Source organism: Piliocolobus tephrosceles, chromosome 3, assembly GCF_002776525.5.
Source record: "Piliocolobus tephrosceles isolate RC106 chromosome 3, ASM277652v3, whole genome shotgun sequence".
In the NCBI taxonomy this organism is placed as follows: domain Eukaryota; kingdom Metazoa; phylum Chordata; class Mammalia; order Primates; family Cercopithecidae; genus Piliocolobus; species Piliocolobus tephrosceles.
Window position 1 is genome coordinate 22,429,285 of NC_045436.1, and position 15,295 is coordinate 22,444,579.

The 15,295-nt window shown below is 33.4% G+C and overlaps 1 protein-coding gene across 8 annotated transcripts in view; it reads left to right on the top strand.

Moving 5' to 3' along the window:
* Window positions 1-15,295, top strand: part of SPOCK3 (SPARC (osteonectin), cwcv and kazal like domains proteoglycan 3) — a 483,863-nt gene that overhangs the window by 12,272 nt on the left and 456,296 nt on the right. The window contains exon 2 of one of the 8 annotated variants that reach the window (XM_023228598.2): window positions 5,334-5,342. The exons of the other annotated variants lie outside the window; for them this stretch is intronic. Within the exon in view, the coding sequence (XP_023084366.2) occupies window positions 5,334-5,342 (9 nt within the window). The remainder of the gene's footprint in view (window positions 1-5,333; window positions 5,343-15,295) is intronic. 8 annotated transcript variants of the gene reach the window in all.

Consider the following 15,295-nt stretch of genomic DNA (forward strand, 5'->3'; position numbering starts at 1 on the left):
TTTGTTATATTGTATTGTATTATATTATATTATATTTATTACATTATTTATTTTTAAGAGACAGCAGTTTGCTCTGTTGCCCAGGCTTCAGTGCAGTGGTGCCATTATAGCCCACTGCAGCCTGAAACTCCTGGGCTCAAGTGATCTTCCCACTTTAGCTTCTCAAGTAGCTGGGACTACAGGCATATGCCACTATGTGTGACTAATTTTTTTTAAAAAATATTTTTTTTGTAGAGACTGGGGTTTCACTTTGTTGCCTAGGTTGGTCTCAAACTCCTAGACTCAAGCCATCCTCCTGCCTCAGCCTCCCAAAGTGTTGAGATTACAGGAGTGGCACATTGCACATGGCTTGGTTTTCTATCTTTTGACATATAGATTGGTCCTTTTAAATGGTCACATTGACTATCTATTTTCTTACCTGCTAGACCAAGAAATTGATTAAGGTTTGTAATTTGTATTAGAATTTATTGTCCTTTATGCAGAATCACTATGATCTTGCTATAATTTGATCAGTATATCTTGAAGCTGCAGTAGGAAACTTCTAGTTGCCTGTCCTTCATTAGTCTTACAAATGTCAGTAGTTTCAAATCACATACTGTTCAAATAGTAATGTTTATCCCTATAGAATTACTATATTTGGCAACAGCATATTACTGGCATTTTTATTACTGACCTTTTTTGATATCAAAGTGCAGGTCTGAATATCTTATGTGGTCAGAAATAGCTGTTAAAAGAAATACTAGGCTGGGTGGGATGGCTCACGCCTGTAATTCCAGAACTTCCAGAGGCCAAGGTGGGAGGATGACTTGCGGCCAGGAGTTTGAAACCAGCCTGAGTAACAGAGCTAGACCTCATCTCAGCAAAAATTAAAAAAAAAAAAAAAAAAAAAGCTGGGTGTGGTGGCACGTGCCTATGGTCCCAGCTATTCGAGAGGCTGAGGTGGGAGGATTGCTTGATCCGGGAAGTAGAGGCTGCAGTGAGCCATGATCACACCACTGCACTGCAGCCTGGATGGCAGACTGAGATCCTGTCTCAAAAAAAAAAAAAAAAAAAAAAAAAAATGTTCTTACAGTGTCTGTTGGCTGGATTAGAAGTTTAACATCTTCGGAAGCTGTGTTTTAAGTGTTACTGTGCCTCTTTAATTTCTACAGTTGTGCCACCGCCCCCTCCTTTTCTTCGCTGAAGAGAATTTGACTTCTTCCTGTTATCAAATTAGGTAAATTGGAAAAAGGAATTATTTTCTTTAATTATAGGATTCACAACTTATTATCATATGTAATCAACACATATAACATAAGTGTAACCATTGCTGAATGGGTTCTGAGAAAACATAACAATCTCTATCCTAGTAGAAAACATAGTTTTCTGTTTTCCATGTTGAATATCAAAGAGAGATGTAATGCTATTGACTTAAAAAAATGAAATCCTATCATATATAAGATAGGTTGGAATAGATGTAAGTTTTAAAGAATATTTTGTTATCTACATATATTTTGAAGTTCTCTACATCTAGAATTTCATTTAAGGTATTATGAACAATAACACTGAACATGGGTTCTGTTTTGAAGTTTTTTAGCAAAAAAGCAAAATTAATCTCCTGCTACACTGAAGAAAATATAGAGTAAATTTGAGTAAATTAAAATTATATGATTTCTATAATTTATTTTTAAGTTACAGAGAACTTAATGCTAAATTTTATACTAAGTATTTATGTGAAATAAATGGTTATATGGAATATTCTCTGATGAAAATTAAAATGAATCTTTCAGTCAACTTGAAATCTTTATGTTGAGTGGTCTAGATAATTTTGTGAGTTCTTCATTCTTAGCAAAAGTAGAAGTTCATTTAGCAGGAATGAGAGAGGAACCAAAAATGCCACAACTCAATCTAATTAATTGTCTTCTGATATATAAAACATCGCATGACATTGTGTGCCTGAATATTGGTAAAATATTAGATATACCTCTTAAAAGTAGTAATTTGATAGTCCCTTAATCACAGCTCACTTTTACTTTTCTATTACCAAGCTACTTTGTGACTTTCAAAATATTTACATAGGGTACTATAGGCAAGATACTCTGAAATACTAGCTTGCTAATTGCCTTGGCACATGGTATTAGCATCTGCTGAGAATCAGTTTTAGAATATCAGGACAATATTTATAGCCTTTCATGGCATACAGTATAGTGTGAAATTATAGACAACCTCCTAGTCTTCCAGTAAGGCTGCCTAAGGTGCCCTTGGCAACATCTGATACTCTCCTCAGATGTCCCTAAGGCAGTCAGATTCATCTAAAATGAACAATTCCTGAGGCAAAACTTTTCTAGAACATTGTATCAAGAGCATTAACCTAGTATTACCTGAGACATTTTTCCTCGACATAAAATATATTTTTTTGGAGTTGAGATGTTATACACTTTATAGTTTTAAAGAACCATTGTACTTACTGAAACTGTGAATTAAAGGCACACTCCAAACTGATAACTAGGGAAATGCTAGTTTGGAAGCTGTGAAATTTGACAGTAACACTAAACAAAGGAGCATTTGTACATAGGCCACACGTTTAGTACATTACCCTTGGTATTTCTTATTGATTAAGTATGCTGACTTTCTTTGCTAATGTTATTGTCATTTAAAATTGTTTATTTCAGAGTTAAGATTTTTTTTTGTCTTTAGTCTACATAGTTTTCTAGATAAAAAAATTTTTAAATGGGAAGGTTGTCTATGGGAATGACATGTTTAATTCAGATAACAAATTAGTGGTCAATATAGGAAAAATATCCCACTTTTTTAGGGAATAAAATATGTTAAAAATTTTTTAAATGTATACTATGAACCAAGTTTTGAATATGTTTGAGAAGCATAGGCAGTTTTTAGGTCAGTGAAGGAGATCTGGACATCTAATTTCAGAATTGCTTTGTTTGCTTCAAGTAGTTGAAAGCTACCTGGCTTTGCTACAAGAAGTCTTATGTTTATTCTTGGAAGGAGTGCCTCTTTATTGAATATGCTGTTTGCTCTGATGTGTGGATTCTAGAGGAACCTTGGCATCAGCCTCAGAGGTGACCAAAGCACCCCTGGTGCCATTTGCTACTCTTGGAACTAGGATCAGAAGTCAAGTAAAACGTCAAAACATCATCTGAGGCCAAGTTAATGTTTACTGGGGGTTTCAGACACTTACTTTGCTATTAGCACATGATTATTTTTGAACTAAGGGCAGTTCCCTGATTTCTGATTGTTCAGCCTATGTGCCCCTGAATAGCTTGTAAGTGCTATTCAGAAATGTGCCATGTTAGAAGCATAAGAAAGCTCATCTTCTTGTAGTAGTAGGTCTTGTAAGTGGTAGGTAGTTGTATGATTTAGGAGTTGTAATTTTAAAAAGTTTGTTCTTAGTTACTGGACTTTGATAACTCAATTTTCACCTTTTTATTTTTGGACTATATTGTGATATTTCTGATTTGTGTTTGTTGTTTGCTAAAATCCTTTTGGTTTGTGGGTTTAACTTTTTTTTTTACTTTAATGAAACTGTATATTTAAATAACTTTCTCCTAGATAACATAATAAAAAATCCATAGTTTAATTTTTATAGCAATGTTGCAATATCTATATTGTGTATAGCCATTCAGTATGTGAAAATATGTATTTCAGATTGATTTTTAAATTGGGCACAAGTTATATATCCACCACTAAGTTTCTTTTTAAATAAATATTGGCTAAATCACCTAGTAATCAAAATAAGCTGTGTAAAGAGCATATGAATAGAATTTCATATGTTATACAAATTTGCAGTGGCATTTTTTTTAAGTTTTTGATGTATTTTCATATACAGTCTTCTCTCAGTATACATGGGGAACCGGTTCCAGGACACGCCCACCATGAGAGGTACCAAAATCCATGGATCCTCAAGTCCCTTCTATAACACAGTATAGTATTTGCATGTAACCTACACTCAGTCTCCCATATACTTTAAATTACCTCTAGATTACTTAAAATACCTTATGCAATATAAATGCTATGTAAATAGTTGCTTTACTCTATTTTTTAGGAAAAAATATCATGAAAAAAAAATCTGTACATGTTCAGTAGAGAGGCAAACATCCATTCTTTTTTTACTGGGTATTTTCAGCCTGTGGTTGGTTGAATGCATGGATGTGATATTCATGGATACGGAGGGTCAACTGTATTATAATTTTTAACAGAAAAAAACCTTGTAAATAAAATTGTCCGACTTGTTAAGGATATTCGAATTATTATTTAACAAACTTTTATTTTCTTTTTAAAGTTTACATTCATTAGTAAAAGACAAATAAAGTAGCCACATAAATTTTTTTTTACAGTGTTTAACAAATTGTTTTTTGTTCTTTAACAAAGCCATTGGATAAGGCAATTTGTACATGTGTTTAGTTTGGCAAAGTCGTTTATCTCTATTCTCTGATCTTATTTATATTTATTTTAGGATTTCTCTGTACTATTGTCATTCAATTATGAGTGTTTACTTTTGCAATCTAATTAATAAAGTGTTTCTACATGTATTAAACTGATGCTTTTCCAAAGCTAATCTTCTGGGCCAAAAATCCTTAATTATTTTGGGGTGCAGAAATTCAGAGTTTGAGGATATCTATGGTCACACCTTTTCAAAAAATACTTAGAGATACAAAAAATTGTGCATAATATTCAGAGAATTCACAGTTCTCAGCTGTGATTATTTAAAACATAGAGAAATGTGAGCTCTGCAATGCTATCATTTCTACAGAACAGATCCCTTAAAGCTATGCAAAAAAAATTTAAATGATTTTGCAATTATAGGAAGTTTATTATTGATGATATCTTGGACTCTTGTCTTCCTCCTCAGTATTCCCAATCAAATCACTTGCATATCCTGTCAGGGTCTTCTCTGCAGTATTTTTCAAATCCAAGACTGTTCACTCTTATTTGGGTCAGATCCTCATTATCCATCCCTTAGGCTAGTCTTGTAGATAACCTTCATGTTTTCAGGCTTCTCCCTGCCTGCAAGGACCTATAATGCTTTTTTGATCAATTATTTTTTCCCACATCATAGTTCCGATCTTGTTCTTCTGTTTAAAAGCTTTCATTCATCCTTTAATTTATTACAGGATTTAATTGATTATAGGATTGCCTGTAGCTGCAACTATAAGTTGCCTTCCAAAAATCTGTGAACGGTATTGTTTTCGGTGGGATAAACTGCAAACTCCACATAATGGATCAGTTCATATATATGTATAGTTATGTTAGAGGGAGATCATGTGATTCCTAAGTCTACTGGAGACTCTTCAAATATTGTAACATATACTTGGAGGGAGGCTGTTCACCAGAAGGAGGTTGAAGTGAGACAGAGAAAAATCATTTACTCAGGCAAGCTTTGCCAGTGCTAAGAAAAGAGAGTGGTCATTTCTAACATTACTTTGATGCTCTACAACATGTACAGGTCAAAGTTTTTCCTTTCTTCAATTCCATGCTCACCCAGCAAATTTCTGATTTTAATGTAGTTCAGCCTCGGAGCAAATATACCAATCTTCCTGACACATGTTTTCTGCTGACAGAACAAGGTTTCTGAGGCTTTAGGGTTGAAGGCCAGATCATGGATGGTGGGAAATTCATCAAGGTAATACTGCAGTGTGAGCTCTTTCACAGGTAGCCAGGATGTTCTGATGATAGACAGGTCTCACCAAGAGCTTTCTATTCAAACATCAACACCAAACAACATCCAAATTTCCCATTCCCAAATCCAAAACTCTTCACTACCTGCCTCCAAACCATATTTGCTTTCTTACCCTTGCTCCTCTTTCATGCATTCTTTACACAAATCAGGTATCACCTATCTTCATGCCACATTTACTGCTCTTTCTTTTTTTGTGTTTCCTCACAGTGAGTTGTTCATCTAGAAGAGGCGGCCTTTGCCCTCTTATTTATCTCCTTCTCATTTTTCATGACTTATTTTTATGTTTTCCTTTTTCCATGACCTCTTCCATGATTACTATAGTCACATGCAACCTGTCTTTTCCATGAGTCCCTGAAGCACTTTTTGAAAGGCGGTATCAGCAGTGGAAAGAGCCATGTTCCTTAAGAGTTCTGTACCTTTGCACTCCAGAAGTGCAGAACGAATAGTCATAAAACATTCAAATATGGGTAAGTGAAGCAAACTGTAACCCATTCTTTGCAGACCAAGTATAAAGTTAGTAGTTAGTATAAATACCCCAACCCAGGTTAATATTATTAGTTGATAACGCAACATTTTATCTTATTTCTTCTGTCAAAATGTTTTATTGAGCCTGGCAGTTATGGAGCACATGTTCATTTTTAATTTCTAGACAGTCTTTCCTAAATTTTAATTTTTGCATTTAAACTCTCATTTACTTTACAAGAACACTGTAACTTTTTACTATCATGTTTGAACTATAGTAAATATATATATAGTAAATAAATATATATACAGTTATATATATATATATTAACAAGGGTTTGCCATGTCATATGCAACATATTTTTACTCTTCCAAGCAGCCAACTCCTGATCTATAATTACTATGAAAATGTCAACAGTAGGCTGCTGGATTTCTGCCATAAGTCATCACAGAAATTAGCTGCCCCAAGGTAAGCTTTCAAACCTAGAGAAAGGATTTTCACTGCATCTTGTCTGAACTCAAACTTTCTAAAAATGAGAAACATTTTAGGTAAGAAGAAACACTGGTGAACTGCTATTAAGACACAAGCGGTTCATTCTGAGATTCACCCTAAGATTTGTTCTCTGTGTGTAAAATTACAGAAAAGAATTTGTAGACTTTATTATTTTCTGGAAGAGCATGTATTTTAAGATAACTTTTAAACCTGATTTTATAATAAAAATATAATGTTAAGAACAATCACTTGGGAAAAACCAAATGATTGTTATTGAGAAGACAAATAATCTGATGTATATTAAGTAACTTGAAGTTTTATTCATGAATTTAAAAAATGACAGTGTTTTTAGTACCCCAAACAAAATTGCAATCATAATTACTCACAAAACTTTTTTTTTCTATTTTGCTGATCATGTTATAGTGTTATGCATTCAACTCTGGAGAATCTAAAATACTAATGAGAGACAACTGGATTTATAATCTATGCTATAAAGTTACTTAAAAAAGATAACCACAAATATTATTTATAGGTATTTTATTATTTAAACTACATAAAAACAGTAGTAACAGCAAATACAATACTGAAACCATTACAGCTACTACCTATTGGGTGGTTTCATGATGTTATGCTTTGCTATATTCTTAAAACCTTTTCTAAATTTACATCTTGGAAGACATCCTCAACCAATTTAATAAAGGTTGCAGCTACACTCATAAAATCAAAAACAGAAATGAGGCCTTTGAGAACATAATTTGGTATCAAATCATGTACTCCAATTGCTTGAATATTACCATAGCATTTTGTAGTGTAGGATTATAGTGTTTCAGTTTTCATCATAATAAAAAGAAAAATATTTGAATCAAGCAGTCTTGTGACAGTGCAATAGATTAACTCATCTGTGTGATGAAATGCCACCTTGACGTTTACAATTTTTTATGGTGACTGCTTATTGGTATTGTGATGTGATATGTTATCTATTTTGTGCTGTTTTATAAAATTTCTAAAGATTCAAGATTCACCATGTGTCATATTTTAGGATTTCATCAGCAAGCACTGGTAATACAAGGTAGTTGAATGTTTTTATATGGAAGCCACGATGTTTTCATTTATAATTGGTGTTGAAATTGATCATGGGGGAAAAAGAGATTTCTATTTCCTCCATTATATTTAAGTGAATATTTCTGGCAAGAGTATTTAGTTTCAAACTCTAGCTCCATTTTATCTATAAAGTAGCCGATGATACTGGTGAAAAGACAAAATGAAGGACTACAATAAAAGAAAAATTTTCTTGTTAAATATTTAACCTTTTCAGTCATGGGGAGAGTGAATTTTATAATATCACATAAATTTTTTCATACTGTTATCATTAATGCAGTTTTTGCCCTGACAAAAGCAAGAATATTTAATATCATCAAATAGCAGAAAAGATCTAAAAATAGTTACAAGTTTTAATAAACTGTGACATATCTCTATGGCATTCTGACTCCATGTGATACAGAATTGCATCTGCTTTTGCACAAACACAGGAAGGAATTGCACATGTACACAGTTTTATTCCATGGACAAAAATAAAACATTAAGTTGATTTTTCCCTAGTAGGGAACTGAGGCCTAGGAGAGCAACTTTGCCATTTACTTTGCCATCAATGAGCATAGGCTGACACTAGGCCATCTATGCTAAACTTAAACAATTGAATCACATGCTGCAGAGTGACAGTATTAACATCTCTGTAAATAAACATCTGGAAAATCCATACGTGTAGACTGTGCTCTAGCATCTTCATTACAGACAGGGGTAGTGGCCAAACGAAATGTTCTAAGGTAGTTCTTAAAGGCATGTGGGTGAATGCTCTATGTTTCATTTGTTTTGTATTTTGTCATGTAGCTTGAAAAAATTCAAAAATCACTCTAATTTTCTAAAATATCTTGACCTTATCACACTATTTCTAATACCCTAGAGTATAATTTTCTAGTGACATTACGTAAACAAATTGGAAAAAATGTACTTTATCAATTTTGGAATGACTCTAAATATATTTTGAATTGAATGTGATTTCTGGTCTCTATTATGATGTAGTGGGTGGAGAAATGTGTCCCTTGGCTGTTGGTTCTCTGAATTACATTAAATAGTTTACTGAGACAGATACAACTTGTGCTATTATTAAAGCAATAGGAATAGAAAAAAATTGTTTAGGTTAAAATCATCAAAGTTTTCTTTAGTCCAGATTTCTGTCTATATTCAGAGGTATAAGAGTAAATCTTTGGCTGGGTGCGGTGGCTCCCACCTGCAATCCCAGCACTTTGGGAGGCCGAGGCAGGTGGATCATGAGGTCAGGAGTTCAAGATCAGTCCTGGCCAACACGGTAAAACCACGGCTCTACAAAAAATACAAAAAGTAGCCAGGCATGGTGCTGGGTGGCTGTAATCCCAGGTACTTGGGAGGCTGAGGCAGGAAAATCGCTTGAAACTGAAAGGCAGAGGTTGCAGTGAGCCGAGATCATGCCACTGTACTCCAGCCTGGGCAACAAGAGCAAAACTCTGTCTCAAAAAAGAAAAAGTAAATCTTTTTTAAAAAGTCAAATAGACAAAACAAAAACTACTAAAATATCTAAAATGAACATTACCCAGAGTGTAGTGCCTTGGTTAGTAAAGGCATATATTAGAACTGGTTTTATCATTTATTATGTGTTTGTTTATATTAATAACAACTCTGTATTGTAGGTATTATTGTCGTTATTTTCCAGAAAGCCAGAATAAACAGATGAACAGATAATAGCGGTCAGAGATTTGCCTAACGATGCTGGAATGATGCTGGAGTCAGTATGTTTACACTGCCCATAGTATAGCAACATGAACAATTTGGTAAATAGTAATGCAAATAGACCTTGAAGTTTCTGTTTTATATCTTCATAGCTCAGCAAAGGAAAATTGCTTCACTAAAACAATTGATTAAAAGTATGCCATTATCTGTTGTTAAAATGAAAACTACCATATTTACTATATTCCAGTATGTACATGTATTAGTCCTTTTTCATGCTGCTGATGAAGACATACCTAAGACGGGGCAATTAACAAAAGAAAGAGGTTTAATGAACTTAGAGTTCCATGTGGCTGGGAGGCCTCACAATCATGGCAGAAGGTGAAAAGCTTGTCTCACATGGTGGCAGACAAGAGAAGAGAGCTTGTGTAGGGAAACTCCCCTTTTTAAAACCATCAGATCTCATGAGACTTATACAACATCATGAGAACAGCACTGGAAAGGCCTGCCCCCATGATTCAATTACCTCCTAGAGGTAATGGACTTCCCATATCACATGGGAATTCAAGATGAGATTTGGGTGGGGACACAGCCAGACCATGTCATTCCACCCCTGGCCCCTCCCAAATCTCACGTCCTTATGTTTCAAAACCAATCATGCCTTCCCTACAGTTCCCCAAAGTGTTAACTTATATCAGCATTAACTCAAAAGCTTCAGTCCAAAATCTCATCCAAAATAAGCAAGTTCCCTTCCTCCTATGAGCCTGTAAAATCATATGCAAGTTAGTTACTTCCTAGTTACAACAGAGATACAGGGATTGGGTAAATACACACATTCCAAATAGGAGAAACTGGCCAAAACAAAGGGGCTACAGGCCCCATGCAAGTCCGAAATCCAGGGGGCAGTCAAAACTTAAAGCTCCAAAATCATCTCCTTTAATCCTATACCTCATCCAGGTCATACTGATGCAACTATGTATATTAAGTACATAATACATATTAATCATTATTTCTGTCATTATCAATTACATAATTTATAACTTAAGTTGAACTTAAAAAGTCATTCATTGTTTAGCAATTAAACTTAGATTAAGCATGTTTTCCAAAATATGGAGGATCTATCATTTTCCAATAAATCAGAGTGTCTATGCAATAACTTAAATACGTGGTCAGATATTAAATTGAAAATTTATATATATATATACAGAGAGAGAGAGAGAGCCTTCTGCACTTACCTATTTTGCTGTCAAGCTAGTCATATATTTGTATGACTCAGCCTTTAAAAATGAGAATGATGTTTGTTTTTTCAGGAAATGAGAGGATTATTATGAATATCAGATAATCAAATGTATGAGAAAACACTTTGGAAAATAAATTGCTAAAATATGATATCATTTCAAAAACAAATATTATTCATCTATATAAAATTAAAGTCCTACTTTGCTAAATACACACATTTATCTTTTAATATTTATAGAATTTATAATAAATAATCATTGAGATTGAAAACATATTAATCAAAAGACCTCTTTGTTTTTAAATAATCATGTTTGCCACTTTTAGTCCACTACCCAAGACATACCATCTCCTCCCTGAAGAATCCTTGTAATAGTTGAAGAGATTGACGTGTTGAATAATGATTCAATGCGCTGTGACAACGGAAGTCAGATAAGTACATGCAAATTACATCTGTAGGGGGAGGTGATTCAATGAAGGCCTCACAGAGTCCATGACACTTAAACTGTTTTTTGATGAATGAGCAGAGTTTGCTCTTTGGACAAGTGGAAGAAAGCATACCTGACAGGGATCTACATATGCAAAGTTATAGAAGTATAAAAGACCGTGGCCGTGGCGTGTTCCATAAGTATAAGAAATTAAGTGTGCATAAACAAACTGTGAATGATAGGGAGTCAAGAGAGAGGAGACTGAAAATTATTAGGACTAGGATTTGAAGTTATTTCCAAAACCTGCTAAGCTGATGATTTTCATAAACAAAGGAGCGTTCCTATGGTTGCCTCCTTGACAGATTTTGATGGATATCCACAGGTCAGAGAAAGACCTTTGCAGGTGCTGCTACCTGAATAACTTGTGATGCCCCCCTTCACCACCCATATTCAATTCAAAATAAAAAGCAGAGTGAGAAATTAATATAAGGAATTCCAATGAAGTTCTGCTTTTTTTCCCTATGATGTCTACTTTACATTATTTTACATTATTACTTTATTTTAGAAAATACAAAATTCACTAAGGTTTAAAAAATTTTTTTTTGTATTGTAATTGTCTGAGTGTCCCCAATTTGCTAGTGTTCTAAGCACATGCTCCTGCATTCTCAGGTAATGCAGTACAAAATTATTGATCTTCTATGTAATGGATGGCGAATCCATCCACATTTTATAATCTGACTATTTAAGTGAGAAAATGAGAACTGAGGAGAATTTGTATTCTAAATAGGGCAACAGGAACTCTTTAAAGTGGGGATTTTTTTGAACATAGGACATATAAAGACATGAAAGATTTTCTTCTAGCCTCCAAACACAGAAAACAGATTCATTTCCATACCATATCAAATTGAAAAATTCTTCAGTGTTGGCATTGTGAAATATCTTTGAAATATCATTTTTATTTAAAATTCATAGGCCTTTTGCAATTTGTTCCATTCTAGTACTAGTGAAAATTCTACTCATCTATCAAAACCTAGGTTAAGAATTAAAAAACATATTTGCTTTAATTTAAAAATAATATTTTTAAATATTACTTAGAAAATTGATATGTTGGGAGTTCAGAAAACCAAATTTCCAGTAACATGGAACATTCCATGTCATGTCACCCAACAAATGAACCCCAGTCCAAGAAGCATAATATTAACAAAAGCCATTTTACTTTTCTCTTGGCTTATTGAAACTAAATTGCAGATGCCCTTCTGTCTTTAGTGTTGACTCTAGTAGTTGTGATTATTGTACAGCAAACAAGACAATAATTGAATTATAATATATTCATCCACTTCATTTGTAGATTAAAATGCCAAAGAAGAAATTTCACTATTAGTGATGTGCAAAATACAAATGAATAATTAGCTAGCATATGCAGTTTTTGAAAAGAGTGATTATGAGCAAATATAACTCGAAGCTGTTAACAAGATTTTAATGTTTTCCTTATCAAAATATTGTTTTAAGATTCTCACTAGTTGTAACCTTTATAGGAAAGTTTCCTTGCTAAATATTAATAAAATAATCACTATTCCTTTTCACAGATAAAATCATGCTAAATTTACAGAAATATTTTCTCATATTTTTAGCAACTCTACATGTATAAACAAAAATCTAAATCAAATGTCATTCAGTTTACTATTCTCAAGTGGTAAATATGTTATCAAAAATGTGCTTAGTTCAACAAGGAGTAATGAGATAAAAAAGAAAAAAAATAAAGACCAGTTAAATTTGGAATGTTAGATTGAGAATTTAAGATGTTTGCCCAAGATAACATAGCTAGTAAGTCTTAGAGATGGCCTGTTTGACTCTGAAGCCAAAGATCTTAGTCAGTGTTCTCTACTGATTTCTTAAATTGCAAAGAATTTTCCTAAAAGTAAGTGACTTGAGTCTGTAACTATTTGGAGAGAAATAATGCTCCAAAATAAAATAAACCAACTACATTTCCTATTATATCTCTGCCCACAGAGGGAACAACTAGGAATAAAATATCTAACTACAAATAATTGAAACAAATGTTAGCTCTGTTGTTGTTATTATACTTTTTTTTTTTTTTTTTTTTTTTTTTTTTTTTTTTTTTTGGTGAGACGTAGTCTTGCTCTGTCTCCCAGGCTGGAGTGCAGTGGCGTGATCTCCACTCATTGCAAGCTCCGCCTCCCAGGTTCACGCCATTCTGCCTCAGCCTCCTGAGTAGCTGGGACTACAGGTGCCCGCCACCACATCCGGCCAATTTTTGCATTTTTAGTAGCGACGGGGTTTCACCATGTTAGCCAGGATGGTCTCGATCTCCTGACCTCGTGATCTGCCCATCTCAGCCTCCCAAAGTGCTGGGATTACAGGCGTGAGCCACCGCACCTGGTCCATACCATTTTAATTTTACTTATCATTAAATAAAATTCTTAGAAATTTCCCCCTGACCAGTTCCCGCCCCCCCACCCCACCCCACTTTTGGCAATGGTGATTCAAAGACAAACGTTTTAAGGGACCTGCCTTCATCTTTTCAGTTGGAAAATTTGTTATAGAAGTGGTTTCATTGGCACAAGTATTGAGGAATGAAAACGTATTTGCCAAATACTTAGGGATCTGGGACTAGGGGTGGCCTTCAAATCAGATGGAGCATTGAGTAAGAGCATCAAGTACCTGGAAAGCTCAGAAGGCCATTTACACATCAGGCTTCCTTGGCTTAGCATTAAAATGCGTTTCCATGAAATGAAAAACATTATGGCTCAATTCTTGGTTAGCAGAGACAATCTGAAACTGAATTTTTTATATAGTTCAGAAAATGAATGATCCAAAACTTATAATTGCATATTAACTTATTGAAATAGGTTTACATTTATATTAACTATTACTCGAAAATTGTCTAACATGCTCCACAAGATTTAAAATGAGATATTAAAAGAAATATTTTAAATAGGGCCACAGACGGTGGGTTTGTAGGTAATAAATGAATAACCAACGTTGTTTTACATTTTGCTATTCCTTGTTTAAAATAGTTAAAGTTTCATATTTTAAAAATATACAACTATAGTGATTTTACACCAAATACATGACATATGATGTAGTAATTGAAAATATTAATTTTATTTTCTACATTTATTTTTTAGTTTTTTAATTAGAAAATAAGACAGTATTCTGTTAATATGTAATTTTTCTAAAATAAGTCTTTCTAAAGTCATAATGCTAGGACTCTGAGAGTGGTAGTGTTTGAATGTTCATTTACCTCTATAAGCAGGTCTTTATTTTGTCAAAGTAATAGTTTATTGTTAGAGAGTTTAAATAAATCACAATATTACATAAACAGTAAATCAACAAATCTGTTAATACTTATTACCTATGCATTCTCATGTAATTTTATTTCAAATAAATAAAAACAACTTAAAGACAAAATCCACAGTTTATTTTTATAAATTTTAATTTAATTTTTATAGTTGAAACATAATAATAGTACATGTTTATAGGGTACACAGTCTTGTTTAAATACATACAATACATAGTGATAAGATCAAGGTAATTAGCATATCCATCATCTCAAACATTTATCATTTTTTTGTGTTGGGAACATTCCATATCCTTCTAGCTATACAGTCATCCTACAGTGCTGTAGAACACTAGAACCTGTTCTCTTATCTAGTTGTGACTTTGTATCCTATAATAGATTTTTTTTTTTCTATGGAGTACTTTCAAATTGGCAGGTGGCCTCTTAGTCATTTAGTTTTCATCATATTCAGCAACTTAAGTTTTTCATTACATTAAAAATCTCCAAGTCCAGGACCATCACAAAACAAAAGATACTGTGACAAAAGAGAAAAAAAAAAGTTGGTATCTGTTAACAGAATTACTTGACTCATATAGCAGATTTTTTTCTATGGAGTATTTTCAAATTGGCAGGTAGCCTCTTAGTCATTTAGTTTTGATAGTTTTCAGCAACGTACGTTTGTCATCACACTAAAAACCTGCAAGAAGTCCAGGACCATCACAAAACAAAAGAATAAAGAAAAAAATTGATATCTGTTAACAGAATTACTTGAGTCTTAAGATGGAGTTTTATTGTGTTCAGTTGATACGTTTCATTTGAACTTAATATCTCACATTTCACTGGAATTATTTATTTTTCCTCAAGACTCATTAGCTACCAAAGCAAACGTACATTTGTTGAGAAAAGTGACACAAGTCATTCTTGCTGATGAACTTTTT